Here is a 26,267-nt window from a genome sequence, read left to right as displayed (position 1 = left end):
CTTTTAAGTTAATAAGAATGCTTCATTGACTTTAGAGAGAGCTTGTCAAAGCTCTTTGCGTCTCGGACATTTCAGTAAAATGTGGGCTCATAAACTCTGTAGATGCAAATTACTGTGAGGGTCTTGTTTGCTTTCATGTTGGTCACCAACATGAATATGAAAGTAAGAAATATATGGGAATTCCAGTTAGAATGAGCAGTTAGTTGTGACTTTTTTTTCTGAATATAGACTGCCTTGTCAGCTGTACTGTAATAAATATCCTTGGTTAATTAGATGTCACCTTTATTTTGGCACAGATATCCATTTTGTCTTAAGTATTTATTTGTGTGGTATTATCGCGGCATGTCCTCAGGTAATTATTGATTGCATCTGATTAAAAACATATTTATATTCATAAGCTGCTCATTGCCCACAGGTACAATAACGAAGTGAAACACATCAAGATTTTAACAAGGGATGGCTATTTCCACATTGCAGAAAACAGAAAATTTAAAAATTTAATGGTAAGCATTGATGAGGTTTTTAACAACGCGTGATTTCCAATGTCACTGCTGCTGTTAGTGAGAGCTGCTTTGATTTGTGGAGTTACAGAAGGCTGTGAGAGTGAGAGATGTGAATTGTGTCCATGCCTGCTAATAGGATAATTTTTTGTATTTATGGTTTATGCTCTTAAGTGATGGTACTGTGTATGGTTTATGCTCTTAGGTGATGGTACTGTGTGCTTAAAACTACGTATTTGTATTTAGGACTGGACCGCGTCCCTTGCAGTAGTGATACGGAAGAGAGGAGGAGTTTGAATCCCATGCGTTAGCCTGCTATGGTTTAACCTTGAAAGTAATGATCCCCAAAAACAGCGAGGTGAAGGTTCCTTCCCCGCACACGTGTGCATGCGCTGCTGCCCATAGTGATGCCTGTCGATGTGTAAGCTCAGAGGGAGAAGGATGTAAGGTGCGGCCGTGTCAGGGAGCCCAGAAGAACTGGGGAAAGGCCGGCCTTCCTGGTCCTGGTGCACCAGGCAAAGACATGCAGGTAGAGAATGGGGCTGTCTAAGCTGCTGACAGCTCAGACATCTGTGGAGGAATGCTAGTAGTCCGGAGTCAGGACCAACTAGTCTAAATGAAAGCAACTGGGTGGCTCCTTCAAACTTCTACTCCGTGGCAGCAAGCCACTCACTGGCAAACTGTCAATAACTTTCCTTCAACTGTAGGTGTAGTTCATTCCCAGAAACAAGAGTTTGCTGTTACAGCTGTCCAGATCAGAGAGTTTTCAATGCTATGTCACAGTCATCTTGTGCTGGGAAGAAATTTCTTTTTTTTTTTTTTTTTTAAACTTTAATTGCAAAGAATTTCTTGATAGCTCATTTTGCTCAAACAAGACTCATAAATATAAGGTGTCTGAATAACTTACCTTAGTGCATTTGTAAAATTTTACTGCTTAAGCATTTCCTCATGCATTGTTAAAGGAAACTTGTTCAATATTTTACATTTAGTCCAATCAATTGGATTAAAATGTGTGCTGCAGCCTTCCTGCATGCATATCCAAGTACTCTAAAATGATAAATAAAAATGAAGGACAATGCAAACCAAGAGTAGGGAGAGAAGTTTTAAAACTGGGAAGCTTTAGAAATGATTTTATTTTAACCACTGATACGCTGTAAAGAAAGAGAATCCTACAAGTGGTAAAAAATGAAGCAGAAATCTGTTTTGCTTGACCCTATTTGAAATAAGTGCTGATTAGAATGAGAAGAACATAAATTGCCTGATGAAGAATGCACCGAGCTGTTTCTGCACTCTGTCTTCATTTGACACTTAAAAACCAGGAAAATGTTTAGTGTTAGGGCTGGGGACCCTGAGATCTTATCATTGGTAGCAACAGAAATCATGGCGTTCCTCAAATAAATGATCAAGGTGGCTACTTACTCTGCAAACACTACAAATCATAGAATCACAGAATGGTTTGGGTCCAAAGGGATTTTTAAAGCCCACCCAGTCCAACCCCCCTGCCAGGAGCGGCGACATCTCCAACCAGATCAGGTTGCTCAGAGTCCCGGCCAACCTGGCCTGGAATGTTTCCAGGGATGGGGCATCCACCGCCTCTCTGGGCAACCTGGGACACTGCTCCACCACCCTCAGTGTAAAACATTTTTTCCTAATATCTAATCTGAATCTGCCTCCCTCTATTTTAAAACCATTGCGCCTCGTCCTGTCACACCAGGCCCTGCTGAAGAGTCTCTCCCCACCTTTCCTGCAGCCCCCTTTAGGCACTGGAAGGCCGCTCTAAGGTCTCCCTGGAGCCTCCTCTTCTCCAGGCTGAACAGCCCCAGCTCTCTCAGCCTGTCCTCATAGGAAAGGTGCTCCAGCCCTCTGATCATCTTCGTGGCCTCCTCTAGACCCTCTCCAACTGGTCCGTGTCCTTCTGATGTTGAGGGCTCCAGAACTGGATGCAGTGCTGCAGGTGGGGTCTCACCAGGGCAGAGTAGAGGGGCAGAATCACCTCCCTCGACCTGCTGGCCACGCTCCTCTTGATGCAGCCCAGGATGCGGTTGGCCTTCTGGGCCGCAAGGGCGCTTTGCCGGCTCCTGGTGAGCATCTCATCCACATCACTCCCAAGTCCCTCTCCTCAGGGCTGCTCTCCATCCATTCTCCGCCCAGCCTGGATTTGTGCTTGGAATTGTCCCGACCCATGTGCAGGACCTTGCCCTTGGCCAGTTTGAACTTCATGAGGTCAGCCTGGCTCCACCTCTCCAGCCTGTCCAGGTCTTAATGATTCCCTGGAAACTGATGAGAACACATGAGCGCTCTCAGGATCGTGACAAAGTGAGTGAGCTGGAGTCACATGGTGCCAGATATCTTCTTATGGCAATGATGCAGTTTCGGACACTGATCCGGATTTCAAAATGGAGCTGAATGAGCAGAGATACAAGCACAGGACACAAACTTGGGTAAAGAAGAAACAAAAAGAATATGCATTGTGTCAAAGAATTGAGAGGACAAAAGAAATTTCTGGTGTAAATGCCTCATCGCTACCAATTTAGCCTTGCTAACACTCAACTGGGAAAAAGTCATTTCGTAACTGGATGTTGGGCTGTGATGGAGTCTGCCCTTGGGCGTCAGATGAGTGTAAAAGCTGTTTGCGTATGCTTTGTTCTGGGTAGATGCAAGGGAAAAAGTAACGGTGCCTGGAAGAGGAGAGGAACAGAGGTGGTCTGGGTAGAACTGAGAGCAGAAGAGACAAAGCCGGCAGCCATGGAAACCTGAAGCGGTGATCTGCAGAGGCGCGCTGTTCTGTTCTGCTCTGGAGGTAACAGAAGCAGAGCAGCCCTTGCGCATCGTTCTCCTTGTCCGTTTGAAAAACTTCCACAGAGCGGTTAATGTGTGGAGCGTGTGAAGCAGGCCAGCGTGCAGGGAGAGGCCAGCTCTGCTGCTGTGGGCCGTGGTGGAGTGCGGGCTCCTGAGGAGCCCCGTCCGCGCTGCAGGGCTCCCTGCCTCGCTTCCCTGGCTGTTGGCTTGCTGCTGTCACTTGTGCAATGAGTGGCTCAGACCCCAGCTGTTTGTTGACTGGTTTTGTGGAAGAGTGGTATTGAAAACTGAACTTTTGAAAGCAACTGAATCTTTGTGACCCAAAGTGAATTTTTTTCTCACTTTGGAACTGTTTTATTTATTCTTCGTTATAAGAAGAAGGAGGACATGGACCAGTTGGAGAGCATCCAGAGGAGGCCACGCAGATGCTCAGAGGGCTGGGGCAGCTCTGCTGTGAGGCCAGGCTGAGAGAGCTGGGGCTGTTCAGCCTGGAGAAGAGGAGGCTCCGGGGAAACCTGAGAGCGGCTCCCAGTGCCTAAAGGGGGCTGCAGGAAAGATGGGGAGAGACTCTTCAGCAGGGCCTGGTGTGACAGGACGAGGGGTCATGGTTTCAAGATAGAGGGAGGCAGATTCAGACTGGACATCAGGAAGAAATTTTTTACACTGAGGGTGGTGGAGCACTGGTTACCCAGAGAGGCGGTGGATGCCTCATCCCTGGAAACATTCCAGGCCAGGTTGGCCAGGGCTGTGAGCAACCTGATGTGGTTGGAGATGTCCCTGCTCCTGGCAGGGGGTTGGGCTGGGTGGGCTTTGAAGGTCCCTTCCAACCCAAACCATTCTATGATTCTATGATTTTTTCCAACAAATAAAATCTACGCAGTTGAAGTTCTTACTATCTTTACCAAACAGCGTAATTCTTACAGACTTATGTGGTGCAAAAAAAGGTAAAAGAACAAGTTTTACACTAATTAATTTTCCATTTATTCAGAAATCCTACTTTGAATGCTGCTTACTTACAAATCACCTTCGCTGTTGTTTTGTTAATTCTAACGTCTGGGTGATGACATGTTACAGAAAATGTGGTTGCTATGCTGATACCAGCCAACAAAGCCCAAACCGTTCTTAGTCTCCTGGCCTTTCCGCTTACTTGGAGCGGTTGGCAGGTCTGTGATGCTGGACTGTTAAAGCAGGTGTAGATTTTACTGAGCCTTGGACTCTGCCTCAGAAGCGGTTTCAGACCTGCAGCAGCTCACAGCGCGGGGAGTGAGGTGCTCCGGAGTTCCGTTCAGAAGAGAATCTTCAGGCTGTTGTGGAGAACTTACAGCTTATGCACTAGAGCAGGACTAAATAATTTGAGAGTAATTTTCTTTGGCTGGCATTAATATATCACTGCGCTGGTGTAGGCTGCTGTAGGCTAATAATTTTGTTAATTTTTTTTAACTAGAAGAAAATGATTGACCACAGTCAGTCCCTACTGAGATTGACTTTGCTTCACTTGGTCAATTTTGATTTTGGAAATCTAAATGTAAGTAAGGTAGGACAAGAGGAAGTGGCCTCAAGTCTTGGCAGGGGAGGTTTAAGTTGGATACCAGGAAACACTTCTTTACCAAAGGAGTGGCCAGGCGCTGGAACAGGCTGCCCAGGGCAGTGGTGGAGTCACCATCCCTGGAGGTGTTCAAAGAACGTGCAGACGTGGCACCGCAGGACATGGTTTAGTGGGCATGGTGGTGTTGGGTTGATGGTTGGACTTGATGATCTTGGAGGCCTCTTCCAACCTTAAAGATTCTGTGATTCTATGAATAAGTGGAGTAGAATGACTGAGTTACAAGTAAGAGTGACAAGTTTACAGTAAACTCACTGCTTTGTGCTTGCATTTCTGAAGAGTGAAATCATTAATCTAATGAAACACACTTGCTTTGAGTTCTCTGGTCGCTTTTAGTGTTATTCTAGGCTCTGTGTACAAACTGTGTGATGTTGGCATTAGTGGGGCAAACTCAAATGTAGGAGACAATGGCAGGGGTCGAAGATCACAAAACAATAACCTGAGCGGTCAATACTTTGATGGGTGTCGTCTTCTTTAGAATAGAAACTGAAGTAACTTGTCTCCTTGGTTCCATAAACTATTGGAACCAGTATTTTTTATATTTCTGAATATATGTGTGTGTGCGCATATATAGAAAATTTGTCTCTGTGGGTGTATGTGTGTGCATGTGAGTGTTGATATATATGCACCTGTATACACACACAGAGACAAGTTTTTGGATTGTGCCTGAGGAGAATGTGAAATGTTAGATTTTTTTATTTGACCCCCTGCTGCCCCCTTCTACTCTTAGAAAAAAAAAAAACAAAAAACCCAAACCCACACATTCTAATGGCAGAGCCTTGAGCGTTTCACATGGTCTGTGTATCTGCTCATTAAGGAGCTATTGACTTATGTGCTTATATGCAAGCCTTATGCTTTATTTTGGATGTACATACTTACAAATGCACGTGTGGATAAACATCACCTGCCATTGCAAAAGGAATTTGAGCAAACAGAGAGTTAGTGTTGCATCCTTAGCAAGCATCTGATCCTACCTTCTGCCTGGCTTCCGAAAAGCAAATCCATGCTGAGCCTAGTTCAAAGGAGCAGTAAGTGTTGGCTCTGACAGTAAGGTTTGAAGTAAGAAAACCCAACCAACCAACAAAAAAGCAACCAGAAGCCAGTTCAGTGGCAGTGCAAAAGCAGTCAGCGTTTAGCGTACTGGATTTTGTAAAACATGTACTGTGAGGTGTTGCATTACATGATAAAATTACTTGTATGATAAAACCCTCATTGGCTGTATATCAGAATGCTGAAAAGAATGTGATTTCAGTTTCCAATGACAGAGTATTTCTCTTTCCTGAAAGGAACTCGTCGAATACTATAAGCACCACTCTCTCAAAGAAGGCTTTCGAAGTTTGGATACTACTCTTCAATTTCCGTACAAAGAGTCTGAAAACTCCGTGGGACAAAGGACTAACAGAACAGGTGGCAACTGTGAGTATTATACATTTTTGTTATGTTATTTTGTCATATAAATATTAAAAGGACAAGGTACTTTGAACATCTTAACTCTCCACTTTTGATATATAACCGATTAATATGGTAGTGATTTTTTGAAGCTAAGCAGATTCAGATCTGCCAGGAGGTTTATACATGTCTGGCAAGTTTGTCTTGCTGCCAAGCTTGACATCTCCCTGATACTCAGAAATCTATTAGGCGTGCTGGTGAGAGATTAAACTGCATTCTGCCTGTTTTTTTTCCGACATTTGCATCCACGCATCTACAAGTGTTAATAATATCTGTGACAATTTCTAGTCCTTAAAAAGGGATTTAAATACATCAGTCCTGTAGTGTAGCCGTATGAAGTAGCATCTCAGTAATACCACGTAAATTTCTCAAAAAAAAAAAAGTTAGACTTACTGTATTGTAATTATTTTATGCCTGCCTTTTAACCTTAAACGTTCATTACTGGCCTCTAAGCTTCTGGAAGTTAATGAACTACTGTACAATGTAAATAGCATTTAAAAAGTTGAGAAGTTTAAAAATAAACTGAGAAGATCTACAGTGCATATAGTATCCTTTGTTTAACCTGTTACCACTGAAGAGGAACTCAGCCTGATTCCTAAGGACACGTACAAGTTCAATGTTAATGATAAAAACTGCCACAGGGCTGCCCTCTGGGAAGTGTATAATGTTTCTGTCAAAGAGCAAATATTAGATTTGCAGTTCTGCAGGCAGTGGCTGCATCTTTGTACTGCAACAGATAATCAGAGGAAAATAAAAACGAATGGGGAGTTTAACAATATGAAGACTGCTGTGAAAGACCGTAGAGTCAGTCTAGTCTTTGTGATGGTGAGACTGGCGGTGTTTCTTTCATTTGCAGAGTTGATGTGCTTTTGCTTGCTTGCTGCCTCTCTTCCATAACATTTCTATAAATGTAGAGACTTTCTTCCTCTCCCAATTAAAGTGAAGATAATTTAGGATAGATGATTGTAAGAAACTAGTGTCTTCATGCATTTCATTTACTCTGTATCCCAGTTCCTCTCTACTTCCATTCCTGTTTCTTTCACCGCTTCCCAGGCCTCTGTCAGTTGTCTCCCTGCTCTCCTGTACCCCAGTACATCTCCCTTCTTGGCCAATTTCTGTCCCGTCCTTTCTTCTCCCTTTAGCCTGCGATCTCCCGTAGCTTCTCTCTTCCTCTTGCCATCTCCTGTGCTTTCCTCTTCCCTTGCCTCCTCACAACATTGAGCCTTTAATTGTTGAGAGGATATGCCCTGCTTACCTTACTTGGCATTTCTTTTGATTATGATTGACTGTGAGCAGAGCCAATTTGTTTTCTGTCCTTTCCCAAGCCAGTTAGAACATATCTACGCTGTCCACCAACTTTCTAGTCTGCAAGAGCATTAGCTCAATTCTTTCAAGCTTTAGAGGGTGCAAGACCTTTGGTACATCCTCATTACCTGCAGCCCACAGACAAAAGAAAACCTCTCCTTTAACAAGAATATTTAGGCAGTATATGGAAGAGCGAGAGAAAGGACTGTGGGATTCTGTCCTTTTAGTCAAGTGGATGAGAGTGCATCTCTGCTACAGTAAATATCAGCCATTTAGTGTTACAGACTGTGCTGGTGGGAACTGGCAGGTTTTGTCTGAGGCCAAACTGATAAAAAAAACCCTTTAAATTCTAGGACTCTTCATATAAAATCTAATACACTTCCACAATTCTGCTGGCCTACCTAATTGACTCTGGGTCACACTTTCATTTGATGGATTTGACTGTTTTCTTTTAAAGTATTAGTGTGTCTCAATGAGTGTGTGTGTGGTGGTTTTTTTTTTTTTGTTTGTTTTTTTTTGTTTGTTTTTTTTGTTTTTTTAAGCAAAATTTCCATGATTAACAGCCCATCCATGAGTCAGGCTGCTCAGTTTTAAAGCTATCCTCATAGTTTTTATAAGTTATTATAGAATAACTATATATCCAGGCTGTGTGAACCCTGCTTGGCTCCATTTGGACAGAAGCTGGTAAACTTCAGGCTGCAGCAGCAGAGGAAGCAAATAAGCCATGGGGCAGCGGCTGGACATTGAGTTCACTTCACAGCCGTCAGTGGGAACCACCACACGGCTGGTTTTTGTAATTTTCCCACTCCATGTGAGTGCAAGAAAAACGCAAGGAAGCAAGACAAGTCAACTGAAGAGAGAGACACTTTCCCATTTTTTTTCTGTTGGCCAACTGCTCGGTTTTGCATTCACCGTATTCTAACAAGCATGGGGCTGAAGCTAGTGAATGCGATGGACTTGTGTCATAGTTCAGCCCCAACGGGGACCAGACTACGCAGTCTCTCTCTCACTCCCCCCACTCTCCGAGAGAATAGGAGGAGATTTGACAAACAAAAGAAAACCAGAAAAAAACCCCAAACATGTGGGTTGAGATTGAACAAAAAGTAAATTTAACAGTAATGACAGAAGAAAACAAGACAGTGATGGAACACAAATACAGTACAATAGCTCACAACAGATCTCCACATCCAGTCTCTTCCAAGTAGCAGGGGGCCTCCCTTCAGCACCCTCCTCACTTATATACTGAGCACTATGTCAGATGGGATGGAATAGCCCTTTGGCTAATTTGGGTAAATTAACCCCAGCTGTTAGCTAATTAGTTAACTATCCCAGCCATAGGGGCTACCAGCTTCAGTTCTCCACCCAGCTCAGGTAAATATTAACTCTATCCTGGCCAGAACCAGGACAACTTGGCAGATTGAAGCTGGTGTGGAGGTGGTTTGGGGTTTCAGCTCAGTGTTGTGTGCTGCACTATTCACACGACTGTATCTGGATTTTTTAATGAGGCCATCTTAAGAAAAGGCATCAGCTTCTTACTCAAAACAGCCGGTCTTTAGCATATATAACTGACAGAGTAAGTAGGAAGAGTATTTCTAAAAACATGAGTTGAACCACTGTAGACTTTGAGAGTTGTATCATTTTCTACTGCCAAAGTCTTTGAGCTGCTGTGAAATTGAACGGCAACAGCAAATTCGCTTCACTTTCTAGAACAACATGAGAAAGGATTATATTCTTTTCTGTAATTGTCATGTTTTCATTTAGCCATTGAAGGAAAGAAAATCAAGTGGCGTTGCATTTTACTTGCAGTTTCTGATATGAATTGTAATAAATCACCTTGTAGCTTCTTAAATTTTCCAGGAATTTGATTCTCCCTTCAGCATCTGCTAGATTTTTAAAACAAAAAACTTTATTTCATGGAGATAGTTAACTCGGCTTTCCACTTCAGTTAGAAGTTTGCTCTTTAGTCTCCTGGTCTTGCAGAAGTCACCCACTCTGTTCTGATATTTTTTGTACACTTTTATACTTTGTAAAAGCTGTCAGACATTTCCTTTTCTCAATATAGAAATTCAAGTTAATTAGGAAGATTTTTGGGGAAATGGTACATTCTTTCTTCTTAATTTTTCAGTCTTAGGTTTTTCTAGACGCAGTATGGTCAAATTTTAAAAATAGAAAAATAATAGTTCTTACATTAGATTAGAGGGATGAAAGAAATAAAAGCAAAAACGGAAGAAAAGTTTACATTCTTCTGTCAGAATAGTTTTTGGCACTTGATTTCATCTGCTGATGCAGAGCACAGTCATACTGAGAAATCTGACTCTTTGTGACATTTAGATTTTAATATAGCCTAAATCACAAAACCAAGTACTATCTGAATGACTGTTCTTCATCATCGGTAGGTAGACTACAAGTACGTACACTAACTAGTTACATCACGTCATTCTACTGCTTAACGCATTAACTGTGTAAACATGCCTGTTAATATAGTAAAATAAAACAAGTGTCATCCCAGCCCTCAAGGAAACAAAAGAACCCAGCCTTTCTCCTTAAAAGCCAACACCACAGCCCTTACCAGTGATGTTTAAAACCAGACCAGTCATCTCTAGGAATCTGGTAGGATTTCTTGCCCACGTAAGTTTAGCCGTCCAGAGCTTCACACATAAAACCAAACCTCCAGTTACATCAAACAGAAGAGTTATGGAAAAGTTAAGATAATGTATGGACAGGAAAGCACCAGCCACCCTTGTATAGCACCGGACCTGTATTTATTCCTCACGCTGCTTTTGCACTCCTGTGGAAATAAAGGCGGTTATTTGTCTCAGAACGGACACGCTACTTCAGCCCAGTTGCCCTGTTGGTTTGTGTAACATACTTCCCACAGAGCTGTCCCCTGGGGGTGTCAGCTCCAGCACAAAGGAGTTCCTCAGGTAACCTCGTGCATCCATCCGCAGAGAAACTATTTAACACCAGAGGCAGAGAACGGATCACTGCTGGGAAGGATCAGAAGGGAGCTTCCAGTGCGCAGGAGGCTCTGAAGTAGGTTTCTTCTGTATTACTTTGAGATGCTCACCTAAACTGCTGGCAGTTTATGTTGTGGGGTCTTTTTTAACAAATAACGTGTAGCTTATGAACATTAAAATACAGTACTGGTCCCGTTTATTTTATTTTTGCTGGTAGTTTCCTTGTCAGAAATGTATCTATACTCCTCCAGGTAGGATGCACAAAACCATCATTACCTACACCACAGATGCTTTGTTAATTCCTTGCATAAAATCGTTCTGCTCATTCCTGTAAATAACCGTTTGGAAGCAAAATGCTTTTGTTTCCTGTGTAGTCACAGCAATAAGTTCAGGGAAGCAGCTGTAGGTGATGAATATAACCCTGCTACATTTTTAAGGAACAGTCTTGGTCAGTAATTACAGATATGACTAGGCATAATTTGGAGACTACGTTATAATTTATCCAGTTAAGGATGGGCTTCCCTTTCCAAATCACCACTGGGAGCAAATATCCCAACTTTGTTAGATTTTGTACGCTATATATCTTCGTTGCCTCCTCAAGAGAGGGACAAAATATGAGAACAAGTCAACAAACTGCAGTTCCATTTGAAGCTATTTTAGTTCATGTAATCTGATTTTGTATTTAAACACAGGTTGGCGCACCGCTAACCTTTCGCCTGAGGAAGCTGTTACAGGGCCTGGGATGATGTGCTGGTTCTGCCTAGGCCAACCTGACCCTTTTTTTTTTCTGCTGGCTCAAGGGTTTTCTCTCAAGTCAGGGAAAACTGCAAAGCCGAGCAGTACTGTTGGGATGCAGTTCAGCTGGGAACGCCTGTTGGTGTTAATGATTATCAGGGCAAAGTGCGTACTTTTTCCCCTGCGTATTATGAGACCCCAGTTCGACTGGTACTTAGATTATATTCCTAATTAAGGGCTTGTGACGAGTCTTCCTGGGCTCAAGAGGAATTCTTAGGTACGCATGAGTTCCTACTTTTGTACTGTTAACAAGTGGGGCACAGAAGAAAAAAAAAATTTCTGTTAAATCCAAAAATACTTCCAAGAGTCTGCAGGTTTAATTTGCTTCTCTGAAACCCTGAATGGGTGTCCTCTTTCTACTTTACTCTTTGAAAAATGCAATTGTTAAAAATTAAATCATAGATCCAAATTTTCTAGTTATTATGGTCAATTTCCTTCCAGACATCCTTAGTGGGGAACCTTAGTTTCCTTATTATCAATGAATTATATAGTTTAAAAGCTATTATTTATATCTTGTGCCAATATTTCAATGTTCTTTTGCTTTTCTCTTTTTCTCTTTCTTTCTCTAAGCCCCTTCTTTGTTCTGTGGGTTTTCTTTTGTAACTCCTCCAGACTACAGCTTTGTTCCCCCTTCCTCCACTCCTTTCTGGTCAGGTACTGCTTTACTGCTTTTATATTGCTTCTGAATTTGCTTCTGTTGTTCCTGTGTGCAGCGAGCGAGGGAAGGGACGAATCTAATACCTCAGTTCTTCTCTGACTCAGAAAAATGAGTTATTACATGTTATTCTTGGAGTGTAACAAAAATCAAACTCTTAAACATTTGAAAAAGTGTATGTTACAATAGGCAATTTGAATAGGTATTGGAAAGCTCAATAATTGTGGCAGATTCAGTCAACGATCACTTGACCGTTAATTTGCGATGTAGTTGACATCTATATATTTGAACGTATTTGTTCAAATGCATAAACCTGAAAATTTCACTGCTTGTAGAGAAATAGTATATTCGTCCCATCCCTGCAGCAAACCGTATTGCAGCAGGATCTTAGATACAGTAGGTTTTTTTGTAGAAAATGCTTTATTTAAATTCTGCATTAACATTGTTAATTGATTTTACCCATTTGTTTTCTAAATGTTTTCTTAATTCTCATCTCTGGCTTGAATAAAGGCAAACATTTTAAGCTAAGAGACTGCATAAAAATGCTTAAAGTAGTAGCAGTGGTAGTCTCTATTAGTGCATCAGTAGGGCTGTGACGTGTTCTGGTCCCTAAGAGCTAGTGTTCAAAGAGGTGAACTGCACCGCTGGACGATCCAAGAAGAATTTCACTAGTCGGAAGGTAAACACCTTCAAGGAGTGTATGGAATGGGAGATGGATCCTTAAGGCTTTCCGTAGTGTCTAGAGGGGAACAGGATATAGGTGGCAGCTCAGTACAATGGCCAGTGTGCTTACTGGTGCTGAGGGCATCTTTTGGTCTCAATGTCCTACACTGTTCTTGAACGTTTTGCCCCTCAGTTTTTCACTGTTTTGAAGTCAGTTTCTTTCATTTGTCTCCTTCCATACAGATTTTTTGGAGGTGATACTTTTATTCCCTTTCAGTAGTCACAATATTGACGGAGAATCCAAGCTTTCAGACACTCTTCCAGTTGACATTTACTTGTACAGAGTACACACCTGTAGAAAGGGTGGATAGAAAGCCGTTCTGGTATAGCTGTTTACCCTGTGGTCATGACATTCAGCTGGGATGTCTGAAGCACTCACCTCATTTGAATCGGAGAACTAAAGGAGTTCAGTTTGGGCCCTTTATTGTAGGTAAATACTGTGAGCTTCTACATTTTGGTGAGGACAGAAGATGACCTCTTTCATTCAACTGCATGGTACTTGATCATGAAGTCCATTCTTACTGAAACTGGTATTAGATCCATGAAAACAAAATATTCCCATATATGGTTTCAACAAATTATAATGATATTCCTTTTTTCCCTGTGAAAAGCTGCTTTATCAGAAAATTGTTAAGCAAAGTAACTGTAACAGTAAGTAAGTATTTAATGATTTGCATATACAGTATGCTGCGTAAAGTATTTCTTTGTACAAATACAAAATATACACAAAATGTACAAAATACAAGTCAAAAAATACAAGTACAAGGCCAGGCTGGCCAGGGCTCTGAGCAACCTGATCTGGTTGGAGATGTCCCTGCTCCTTGCAGGGGGGTTGGACTGGGTGGGCTTTAACGGGCCCTTCCCACCCAAACCATTCTATGATTCTATGATTAAAAGAAAATATTGATTAGTAATTCTTAATTTAAGCTTATCTACCTGTTAGAATGGAATTTCGTATTCTGGTAGATAGGCTACATCATATGTTCTTAGTAAATCTGTCTTTTAAAAATAGCCAAAATATTGGCTTACATTAAATGAACAAATACCCGTTTCCTGATATTACAAGTATTTTTCTGAAAATGATCTTCAGAGCTGGCTTAGTCCTGCTGATAGGGAAGCTGGTAACAGGAGAAGAGCGAAGCTGATGACTGAGCGCTACAGGAGGTGCTGCCCACTCTTGTGTAATAGACCTGAGATTTGGTGGCACCGATACACAGACAACTGACACTGACACACGAGAGGAACTGTGAGGAGATACGGCTGCAGAGTTTTGAGGAAGCCATACCACCAGCAGAGGGAAACAAGTACTCACAGCTTTTATAACTTTGACCTTTGTGGAACTGAAGCTCAGGCAGAAGCGGGAGCTGGACCGGCCTGCTGTGATGACATGGAACCTCTCTTGTTTGCACCCCAATTCCTTTATCAGTGGCCCAGACTAGTGTTAAAATTCGTTTGCAGCATATCTATCTCACTGTCCATGAAAAACTTTTCCAACATACCCTAGGGTGAAGCAGAGCTGACTGTAGTTCCCTGTCTTTTCTTCTGTTTGCAGAAGGAAGGGCTAGGTTCAGCAAAAGTGTATTTTCTCAATCACACACGTACCTTTTATTCACCTCCCTCAGATTTCTCACTCTGTTTCCTGTTAATCCTCTGAGTATCTCCCTCCAAATGCACAAGGTTTATTATTACTGCTTCCTCAATAGCTTCTTGTCTCCTTCCTCACTGCTGCTTTTTCCCCTCTTTATTTTCTCATTCACGTTCTCCTGCTGGCGCTTTCTTCCCATCAATCTCTGCTGGTAATCCCATCCTCTCTCCTTCCCCACTCTCCCTGTAGCTATCCTCTCTTCTCTCCTGCCCTCACTGTTTCTTCTTTCTCCCACCTGTACAGATGTCCTTTCCACACGCTGACTGTCTTCCCTGGAGTTTATTTTATCCTGGGACAGCTCTGATTGGGAATTCAGGGCCAATTTGGGGACTGTCACCAGAGAGATACAGCTAATATTTGTTCAAGAATTAGTACTGCAATTTTCCTGCATTCCATCACTCATCTGGCTTCCTTTTCTATATTTCCTATCATGAGCATCACTTTTCTTTGAAAATATGGATGTTGGGTTCTAAATTAATCTAAATTTTGCTACTTTCTGCCTCAAGACTTTTGGAGATGTATGGTTTTGATTTCTCTTGCTTCTTTCTCCTTTTCCTCTTGGCTTCACAACCTGAAAAAGAGTTAGAAGTCATTTTCCCCAGATCTGCCCCTCTTCCTTTTTCTATCCTAATGTTGCTCTGTATTTTCCCTCTTTATTATTCTTCCATGCATTTCTTCCCTCCTTAGTTCTTTTTTTCCATGTTGTCCTGAATTTGTTCATCTTTGCCTCATGTAATCTCCTTCCTTGCCCCTTTATCCCCTTTCTAGAATCTGAAACGGTACCCCCGCTTCCCAGAATCACTCCTTCCGTCCTGCGATGCTTCCCCAAATCCACCAGTGATGTTGCTGCACGCCTGTAAATGGTTACTTCCCTTCCACTCAATAACTGCTCTTTTCTTTTTTCTTTCTCCAAAATAATTGCTGCCCACGGTGTGCTCTGTCCCTGTCAAACTGATTACTGAAATCCTGAGAAGGTACAGGACATAGCACTATGTCAGGATCTGAACAAGTAGCGTCTGCATCTCACTGACTTGGAAGGAAAAAGTATATTTGAACTTTAAATTACTTTATATATCACCTAAATTTTTACAACATCATCGTATTGTAAATCTAAGCAATGAATGGAGATGCTGATACTCTTTTATATGGCATCCCGTACGTGCTGTAGCAAGTGTCGATAAGCGTACCCTACGTAAGCAGTCTGAAATGCTGGACTAAACTTTAAATGGCGTGATATGAAAGAGGGCGTAATCTGGTGCCAGGATGGTTGTTTAGGCATTCACGTTTTGTGACACATATGTAATAATAATTTAAACATAGCGTTTGCTGTTCTTTTAAAATAATTTTTTTGCATTGCCTCTGTAAGCTTAAAAAAAAAAAAAGAATGTATAATGTAATTAATACTACTATGCAGAAGCCTCTGATTCTATGCAATGTCCCCAGTGGGATCAGAAGAAATCTTAAATACCAGCAGAGCTGGAACTGTCAAAGTTTTCTAGCTCGTTTGCCGTGTTTTGTGTTCCTGATTTAAATTGAAGGCAACTAGCTATGAACTTCTAGTGTTAGGTTGTTAAGGCATTGCTAAAACTGGAATCTTAGTGGTATTTCCTAAGGACAGTTGGGAATTTCTAAAAAATTGGAAAGTTTCTGAGAAAAAAGGTGATTGTATGTACATTACGTCAAATCATCCATCATGATCATGTGATGAATTTTTCTGAAATCTTTTCAGTAGGAAGCTTGCTTGTGCTCCTAAATTCCTGTCTACAGCGACTTACATAGGAAAACAGCTGCAAAAGCAAATGGCATTAATGGAAAAAAAATTTAAAAAAGAACGCTTTGGCCAAATAATCCACTACAAAATGCAGTGGAGTAGTAGATGTTTTCTCTAAACGCCTCGAGTCCAGGACCTTTGTCTCCTAGGTGCTAGGCCTGCTTTCTCTCGTTGGAAAAGTCGAGGGTGTCTCTTGCAAGTTTGGACATTCCACATCAGGGTTAAAATCATAATTTCCTACAAAATTATTTGAGTGAGGGGGATTAGTTTTTGAAATGAGATTTTTTTTTTTTTTTCACATTTGCTTTTTAAAAATATTTCACAACTTTTTATTCCTTAAAATGTCTGGGCTCTACACTGGCAAAGTGCTTGCTGCTGATGTAGCTTAAAATTTTTAAGTGTTAATTTCACTGAAACTTAGGAAAACATTTTTAAGGAATTTTTTTCTTCATTAAAAGTTTTGCAGAACAAATTCATTGGTGATTTACAGAATAAACTCCTGAACAGAGTAGATTTACATCAGCCAGTGTTCACGCAGATCCATACAAATATCCTGTGAAGCTCTTTCCTTTTTGCTCATGCTGATGTTAGCTTCCAATTTTAAGGGCATTAATATTTAACTTGGGAGTTGTTTTTGAAAGAACAGCACCTTATTCTGTTTGTCTTGCTTCATTAGAGGTTTAAAGTTAAATCCATTGTAAATGCTAATAATTCTTTTGGAAAGAAACTAGTGACCTGTAAAATATGTTGATGTGTGTAACTGGCAGCAGGTTTTATTATGAAGCACAAAAATATGGTAATTGCAAATGCATTTAGCAATTTTGGGGCGGGGGATGTTTTATTAACAGTTCATCTAGTTTGACTTTTTTCTAAAGAAAACCAAAACCAAACCTATTAAAATAAATCAGACAAAATCCCTTTAACTTTTACGCCATTCACCTATGTTTAAACCTTCTTGATCCACTGTGAACTCAGTGGTTTGTATTTTACAGTACTGCTATTTACACGACTACAGTAGCCTTCGATTAACGAACCCTACTAATAGCCAAGGTCTGCTTTGTTCCAGTGCTGAGCCCGAAGGTGATCGGCATTGCCATAGCCAGGTATGACTTCTGTGCAAGAGACATGAGAGAGCTGTCCTTACTGAAAGGGGATGTCGTAAAGATTTACACAAAGATGAGTGCGAATGGCTGGTGGAGAGGTGAAGTAAATGGAAGGGTAAGCTGGTTTCTTTGTTGTTGGTTTTTTTTTTTTTCTTTCTTTGTCTCATTTCTGCTTTCAGTGACAGTGATTTTGTAAAAAATAAGGTGTGTTCCTACATCATAAACCTTCTTTCTGTATTTAAATTCACAAATACAACACGTTCTCATCTCTGTTTCATAGGAGCCAGACAGAACTCTTGCCAAACAGCTTTCCCAGCATCTAAATTAATTGGTTATTTAGTGTGACCTACCAGGCTGAATACTGGGGCAAGATTATGTTTGGTAAATAACCAGCAATAACAGCTGCACTTTCTTGGACTGTGTTGTGCACATGTATTTGGGGTCCGAAGCTCAGGTTCCTCATGCTGTGGAAGTCTGTTTAGCAGTTCCACACAGAATGATGTCCACAGCTTTCTGCCAGGCTATAATGCCAGGGAATCGGCCACCGTTTTCCTAGGAGGCTGCTGCTTTCGTCTCTAGAAGTGTGGCTCATAAGAAGTGGCATATTTAGCAGGGATTTTTACAAAGTCGTTTTTACACTGCGCTCTGAGACTTGAATGGAAGTAAAGTTTCAGTTTTGACCCCCTAAAGGCTGTGTTGTTTCAATCTTGGTGTACCGCTCTCTAGTGCGGATTAGTCAGGAGTATTTGCGGCTGCTGTTTCCAGATGCAGGGTCAGGGAATGCGAGGTGGAAGAAGGTAGATTGGCTGGAAGCTTCCCGTAAAAGTCGCAACTCCAGCTGAAGTAGGTATCCAGATTTACTGCTTTGTGCAATAAGGAGAACTTATTTTATGTACCTGAGCCTGGTTATGATCCTAAGGGGAAATGGTCAATTAAACAGGAAGAAATAGGGAAGCAGAAGAAATAGCGGTCATCCTACATGCATTTTACATGTGAAGAAGACGGAGCATCTCACTCCAGTGCAGCTACCCACATCCTAAAGGACGCTCTGTTATAGCCTAGCACTCTTTCTAATGGCCTTCACGGCCTGGGCTGCAGATTGTATGCTCACCTGTGGACATATATTGGCAAGATAGTCTATAAACAAAATTTATATAGTTACTCCTTCCGATCGTGCTCTAGGTTTGGTTCTGAGGTCTTTCATAAGTGTTAAATTGACTTAGATATAAAGAAGTCAGAGTGAAAAACCTGAAGTGAACAGGTGAGACAATAAGAAATGTAAGACATTGCTTCCCTGTGTGTCTTATAGAATCCTTATTTGACACATCATTAATTTCAGAATGGAGAGAGCGTTATAACTTATGAAGTGTAAAGCACTGGACTCTGCCTTCCAGTTCCCTTTTATTTAAAACTCTTGTTGGTGGCAATGGAATTTAACTCCAGGTAGTGCAATCAAATCACTCACTGTTTCCTCTGTAAGAGGATTCTCTGGACCTCAATGGAGCCTGTGAAATATTTAACTGCTCATTCAAAAGCCAGCAGCATGTGGCTTGTAGTAAAATTGCTCCTGCTCTTGGCATTTCTAGACTTTTTTTCTGAATGCTTAGACTTCCAGTTTGGGCAAAAGATTTGGGTGGGGGAGTGAGTGGAATTTAGTCTCCAAATCATCGTGTCTGCAGGTTAGTATTTTATTTAGGGTACTTACCTTAACTGTGGCAGGCCGGTCAAGTTTATCTTTGTAGTTGTGTTCTTATAGCTACTAAGCAGACCCACCCTTGTTTTGCCTAGTTCAGTCACTTAAAAAAACCCTGTGCATCTCATGTATTATTTTGTTCTGCTTTTTGCCTTTCTAGGTGGGCTGGTTTCCATCAACTTATGTTGAAGAGGATGAATGAATTAAAAACTTTACTCTGCTGGCCAGCAGTTTCAGGGATTTTAAAAATTTAATATCTTCAGAGCGTTATTGGTCTTGTTAAGTGTTTAAACAGCAGCATTTTTATCTGTCTGAACCTTCCAGTCTTAATGTTGGGATTTATACAGAAGTTTGTGCTGACAGATTATCACTTTGCCCAGAGCTGTGCAAGAAGCAACCTGCCGGTTTGCCATCACTGGGGATCAGTACGAAGTCCAACCCTCACCTTCCCAGAAGATCTCTGGAAAACAAATTTCTTTACTCTCCTTTTCATTTCACCCTGTGCTACACCACGAATACTAGCTGTGGCTGAAGATTTAATAAGTCTCCTTTCTCCTAGCTAACATCTGTGATAGTCCAAGGAGATGAAGGCTTATTATTCCTTATCACTGCGAGCAGAAAACAGAGTTCAGTCATTCCAGTGCACGTAAAGTGTAGGCAGTAGACTTGAAACATCAAGCTGCTTTACTTATCACCTTACAAACAGTTTTACGCTCACAAAAACATTCTGAAGGCAATATGAATGTAGTAAACATGCATATATAATTAGTTAGCAGACTACTTTGAGGTCCTGCCTAAATCTTCTAACAATTTGTTGCAAGACAACATTTTAAAAAGGTGTGGTGATGTGGTATTGCTTGAAAAAGCATCTACAAAGAGGAATTGTGGGTTCCTTTCCTTGTCATCCCAAGTCTTTGTGTGTGAGGTTTTTTCATTTAAGCAGCTGGCCATAAAAGCGCAGCTGAGGATAGTCGTGACAAGATGAGTTTTAAAATTTTCAGCATTAACATTAAATAAATACTGTAGACCTGTTCTGTAGGAGAACATTGTAATGGAAGAGATGTCACTTCTCAAGAACAAAACTTTGTCTTCACCTCTTGGTTGATTCAGTTGAACTTTGGCACTTCAGCTGTAAGCTGTCGTTCCCTAGTTGGGCAGGAGTTTCTATCACCTTTTGTGCTCTCCCAAGGTAATGCAGGGGGAACTCGCAGGCCTCTTTGTGCCCTTTCCTCTCGTTCAAGGAGTGAGTGGTCTTGTTGCAGTGTTACAGACATCCCCAAGGAAAAAGACATCTAGGTGAGCTAGCTTGAAACATCAGGCCTTGTAAAGTGGTGTCCACCCCTTGGTGAGGAAGGGCTTTAGTATATTTATGGAGGGTCAGAAGTGCTAGAGTTGTAAGCTAAAATAAATGAGAGATGCCTTCAGATGTGCAGTTTCTAATATTTAGGTAACGTCTAACCTGGCTTGAAAACCTCTTAAATGCAGTTTCTTTCTAGGGTAATGTTGACCCATCAGGCAAGTTAATTAATCCTGTCCCACATCCTCTCTTTTGCTTTCCCTTGTCCTCTTTTCACACAGGCATCTTGCAATTAGTGTGCATAGACGCTGCGTGATGTAACATCGCTGTTTCTCCCGCTCTACAAGCAACATAATAGCCACTGTTCATCCACACAGCAGAATTTGCTAGTACATATTTCAGATTATTTTGGCTGTCCCCAGTGTTCTCTGCTTCTTTTCTGGCCTCCTTCTGGCCATCAGGAAGAACCAAGCCCAGCACAGAGGATTCGGGATAATCCCCTTCATCTCTGGAGCTGTCTTACCCGTCTGGTGCACCTCGCATACGCTGCTGTGTGGCCAGAGGAAGGAGAGCATCTTCTCAATAGGAATCCTCCGCTGGGGAGGTTCAGCCTTGCAGATGAAACTCAGCTGATGCTCTGACTTTTCAAGGATTTACCTCAAAACTACGTAAACTGTGATTGTGTTGAGTACGTTACTTGACGGAACGATTGAGAGCATGTGTAAATATGTAGATGATGCACAAAGCGTGCTTTGTAAATGATGTGTACAGCAGTGCAGGCTAGGGTCCACTGCCTTTGATCACGTTTTGCCATGCAGTTTTATTGTCAGTTGTGAGCTTGCTCCTGTGTTCCTTAGGCAGACAAAGTTGGTTCTTTCACAGCTTTGCCTGCTCAGGGGGTAGAGGAATGGGCTGTAGGCCTGTGAAGTGTTCAGTGCTGTGCTGTCGTATAACTCTGAGAAGAGGCAGTTCAGCTCAGTACGAGCTGAGAAATACACCACTCATTTCCAACACCTTGGTTTTAGAACCCTTTGGAGTAGTCTCTCCATCACTGTAAAACTTCTAAGCAATTCCCCAGTCCAGCAACCAGCCTTTGAGAAGAATGGAAGCCGTAGCTCAACTTATTTTTGTGGCATAAATCTGTGTATCACTGTCTGTGTTTAATGCCTGGTATTGATGGAGTTAATGCTGCATCTTAAACGATATTTTGAGTACCAAAGACTTCCTAAATGTTCTGGGATGTCTCTTTCATGTGCTGCTTTAGCCTGTGTGGAGGTTTTGTTGTCATGCAATAACGGAGTTACAGTACTTTAATTTGTACTATTTTGTAAATATGTTAAATACAATAAACTGGTGAAATTTTGTTTAATGGTATGTGTCGCAATGTGTAGTTGGCACGTATGTGCTTCGTTTGTCTAACGCCCTCCTCCTTGTGAGCAGAGGTTGGTAATGTTCTGGTGTGGTTTCCCAGATCTGGGTAATCCCAGTTTAGCTGTAAAACTGAGCTGCCAGGGTGAATGGGATAGTGTGGCTTTTCTTGAGAGCTTCTCATTGTGGGGATAATTTGCCTTCTGCCACATCCAGGAAAGTGGTGGGGGTTTATATTTTGGTTTTTAGCTATAGAGAACACTGTGGTCATACACTGTTGATTTTTGTCTGCCCAAGGTGACACCTGTAGTTTTTGAATTGAAAAGAAGTTGTTCTTTAAAAGTTTCCTTTCACGTGTCATGTTTCACAGCAACATCCTTTCTCTTCCACCTGCTTTCGCACTCTGTCGTATGTGAATGAACGTAAAATTCAGGTTGAATTAAGCTCAAATCTGAAAATACAGTCTGTCTCTCATTTCATGGGCTACTTGATAACCTTTTCATGGTGTAACCCACTCATGCATTTTTTACAATATAACATTCAGTATTTATATGTTTATTAAAATATCTCTGGACAGGTGAATTAATTCCACAAGGTCAGTGATGATACAATTGCACTGTTACTTCGTTGTGTCCCTTCTGTTTTTCAGTAGCAGAGACTTTCTTGTGGAACTGCCCTTCTAACAGATAATTATGAAACTTAATGAGGCATTTACACATCTCTACGGATGTAAGGCATAATTTTCCTGTCACCCATGAACGTCTCACATAACTAAGAGTCACACCTAACGCGAGATGCAGGAATGTTTCTCAATTAAATTCTCTTGTTAACAATATCGCACTCGGTCACAGACATTTTCCTTCCCCTTATATACGAGAAGAGATGCGTGTCCTCTGGTGGGTGAGAAGTTGAGAAAGCACTGTAATTAGGGCATAAGAACCACTTCTGACTGTGGTCTGAATATTTTTTTTTTTCAGTTCTAAAGCTTGGAAGCTTATTTGAAAATCTCAGCTTGGAGGGAAAAAAAAAATATCTAACTTGAACAATGAAATTTCTGCCAACTGGGATAGATACCTTTGTCCTCTGCCTCACAGGCAAACTCCAGGTGCTCTGCGAAGGAGAAGGAAAGGTCAATTCTCAAGGTTTTAGCACTTCATAAAGGTGAGAGAGGTGCTGTCTAGAAAAAAGTGGGGCTTGTTTATACAAAACACCCAGCCTGAGACCCAGGGTTTGTTCTGCTGACTTTGATGTTCAGTGCAAAAATGTTTGTTTCTATTTCACGATCAATATTGCCAACATTTTGGAAAAAATAGAATTTATGCACTAGCACTTTCATCGTTTCACCAACTGTATTGATGCTGCAGTAGCCTAACTCCTCTCTCTTTGCTCCAGCTGGGCTGCTGAGAGCCTTACATGACTCTTTCATCTGAAATTCGAGTTGTTCTGTTCAGAGAGCCCTGCTTATTCTGAGTGACAGAAGCAGCGCGCCTTCCTCTCTGCTTTATTGCTGCGCGTGGCGTGGTACAACATGGAGTGTCTGTGGGTAATTTGGGTCACCTGCCTGGCTGGGTCCCCTCGCAGCTTGTGCTCACTAGGGGCACCATTCTCATCCCATTCAGGCAGGGCCATCACTGGCGTACGGCTCTGCGTCTTGGAATAGATTGGTTGGAGAGAGAAGTGAGTACATTCCCTTTGCAACGCGCCATGGAATTTTCGCTCTTCCCTGCACGTCCACTATATGGAGGAAGGGTAGTTTTGAGTCATTTTAACTTCATAAAGCTGTGAGTTGAGATGTTCCTGGTACCCACCTTTTCACAAAATGCTGAGATCATATGTGTATGATACGTGTATAATCAGCTAATAGGCATGCAGAAGGGATTAAGCATCAGAACCTGACTGCAGAAGGGTGATTCATTGCATTATCTTAGTGACTTCCTTTCCAAGGGCAGAGAGCTGTTTGTTTTTATAGCAAATGAGATTTGGGTTTCTAATTCAGTTTCATAATTCCTGATCTGCTGCAGTGTATTCTGCCCATGCATTATGAGGATCTCTGCTGCTTACACGGCTGTAAAGTAAGATTTTATTCAGTAAGCCTCCCAAAATGTTTGAGTTGCTGGTGACTTTTTCTGGCTTACCATTTTTTACCTGGTCGTGTGCTTTTCAGAAAGTATGAGAGTTCATTTTAAAATGCTGCAGTCTGACCTCAAGTAAGCTCGTAGTTACAACAAATGGCAGGTTTGGAGGAGGCTGTTTGCCAAGGGGCACGAGGCTGGTTTGCTTCTTTCAAAGCTGTTTTTTTTTATATTAATGGTATAATATGTGGCCTTAGGAAGAACAGAAATAGAGGAGATCAGAGAAGAAGAAGTAAAAAGTTGATACCGTACCAACTGTATGTGTTAGAAACAACTTGGCATGTGATAACTTTTCTAAATGACTGCCCAGCATGTTAAATATCTATTGATAGTGTTGGAAACAGAAATTCTCTAATGCTTCTGCATGGGGAAACTTTGCTAATGCGGTAGAGGGATCAAGGACCTTGGATTTGGTCCCAGTCTTACCAGATAGCTCTATAAATCTGGCTTCAATTAGCTGTATTTTTTTTTTCCCAAAGTAATTAAAAGGTTTCCTCAAGGAGATGCAATATTGTGCCTAGGACTGTAATTCTTGCTCATGCGTAAGGCTAACAGAAATATCTACAACTGCAGGAACCTTTTCCTCTGGTGGTTTTACAGTCGGTGTCCCGGAGCCTGTAAGCCAAGGCAGGCTGGGAAGGGCTGCAAGGACAGTACAGGACTGTCGTAGTTCAGCCCCGGTCGGGACCAGACTGCGCAGTCTCTCTCTCACTCCCCCCACCTTCCGAGAAAACAGGGAGAGAAAATATAAGGAAAAACGGCTCGAGGTTTGAGATAAGGACAGGGAGAAATCCTTAAAGTTACAGTCACGGGCAAAACAGACTCGACTTGGGGAAAACTATTCATTTATTACTACAAACAGCAGGATAATGAGACAGGGAACAAGATAACCTCCCTCCACCCCTCCCTCTTCCCGGGCTTAACATTATCTCTACCACCTTCCCCTCCTGAGCGGCACGGGGGGGAAAGAGGGAATGGGGGTTGTGGTCAGTTCATCACATGTTGTTTCACGCCGCTGCTTCATGGTCGGGGGAAGAACTCACGTTCCTCCCCTGCTCCGTTGTGGGGTCCCTCCCACGGGCCACAGTCCTTTGTGAAACTGCTCCGGTGTGGGTCATCTCTTCCACGGGGTGCAGTCCCTCCAGAACGGCTGTCCCAGCGGGCCCTCCATGGGCCACCGCCGCCTTCAGGCATCCACCTCCCCCGGTGTGGGGTCCTTCACGGGCTCCAAGTGGATCTCTGCCCCTCCGTGGACCTCCATGGGCTGCAGGGGGACAACCTGCTCCACCATGGTCATCACCACAGGCTGCAGGGGAATCTTGGCCAGGAGCCGCATTACTCCTCCCCCTCCTTCTGAACTGACCTTGGCGTCTGCAGCCGTTCCTCACAACAGGCTGGCAGATGTCTCTCAGGATCCTTTTTACATCTTATTCACTTCTCATCTCCTTTCCACTTCTTGCAACCAGGCTGGACTGAGTCGGGCCCAGTTGGCTGCCTGGCGAGAGGCCAGAGGGTGAGGCCTGCAAGGCCCATGAGGCCTGCGCCTCCCCCTCTGCGCCTCTGCCCCCGCTCAGCTTCTTCACATCTTCTCTCCTCTTTTTTTCTGTTTTCCCCTTCTTAAATACGTTATCGCAGAGGCGTTATCACGGAACATTTTGCTACCAGTCGGCTCGGCCTTGGCCAGCAGCGGGTCCGCCCTAGGCCCGGCCGAGTCCACTGAACAAAGGGGAGCGACTTCTAGCAGTTTCCTACAGAAGCCACCACCTTAGGCCCCCCCTCACTAAATAAAACCACGACAAGGACACTCCTTGTTTTAATGCAGGACAGGGGAACACATGCCCCAGAGGAGTTTGTAGGCCAGTTTTGTTCCCTCGCTTTTGTGTATCTCTGAGTACAGCTTCCTTAAACTCGGTCTGTGTCTCTGTGATGGATGAGCGATTAAATTCCCTGGAACTCCGTGTTCTGTAGTGTTTTGGGTGTGACTCTTGGTGTCATCTAATTTGAGTGTTTTGGCTGAAAGAACGCTTGAATGTACTGCACACTGAAAGGGAGGCTTGTTTTCATTCGTTCTCTCAGCTGAGGTGTGGTACAAGTCAAGATGCTCAATCCCATCACTATAGAAGTCGTCAGGAATATTAATGTGGAGAGAAGAACATACAAGCAGATCGTAAAAGCAATGATGCCTGATTTTTGTTTTGGTAATATTCATTTTTATTGTTGAGGGAAGGGCGGGATGTGAATTTCATTACCTGTTACATCAACTGCTCTATTCCCAAGAAAAATTCCAAGTAGAGGATGCAATAGTAGGTCTTCTATTTATATTTTATTTTAAAAATTGTTTTTACGGCTGTGTAGCAGTGTAAGCATATCCAGTTGGATTGGGTAAAGACAGGAATTAGAAGATTAAAAGGCAGAATGCTCTCCGCATCAGTACATCGCTGTGACTTGTTCCAGGTAGTAAGGTGTGGAAAA

At 42.3% G+C, this 26,267-nt stretch overlaps 1 protein-coding gene across 2 annotated transcripts in view; it reads left to right on the top strand.

Annotated features, from left to right (window-relative positions):
• VAV3 (vav guanine nucleotide exchange factor 3) overlaps positions 1 to 21,659 on the top strand; it is a 166,654-nt gene extending 144,995 nt beyond the window's left edge. For both annotated transcript variants that reach the window (XM_086753708.1, XM_086753707.1), the window contains exons 24-27: positions 416 to 503; positions 6,189 to 6,318; positions 17,269 to 17,420; positions 19,159 to 21,659. In XM_086753708.1, the coding sequence (XP_086609834.1) occupies positions 416 to 503; positions 6,189 to 6,318; positions 17,269 to 17,420; positions 19,159 to 19,200 (412 nt within the window). In that variant the 3' untranslated portion in view covers positions 19,201 to 21,659. The remainder of the gene's footprint in view (positions 1 to 415; positions 504 to 6,188; positions 6,319 to 17,268; positions 17,421 to 19,158) is intronic.
• The last annotated feature ends 4,608 nt before the right edge of the window (positions 21,660 to 26,267 follow it).

The sequence above is a fragment of the Chlamydotis macqueenii genome, chromosome 8 (assembly GCF_036417535.1).
Source record: "Chlamydotis macqueenii isolate bChlMac1 chromosome 8, bChlMac1.mat, whole genome shotgun sequence".
NCBI lineage: Eukaryota > Metazoa > Chordata > Aves > Otidiformes > Otididae > Chlamydotis > Chlamydotis macqueenii.
This window is presented reverse-complemented; position numbering and strand designations above follow the sequence as displayed.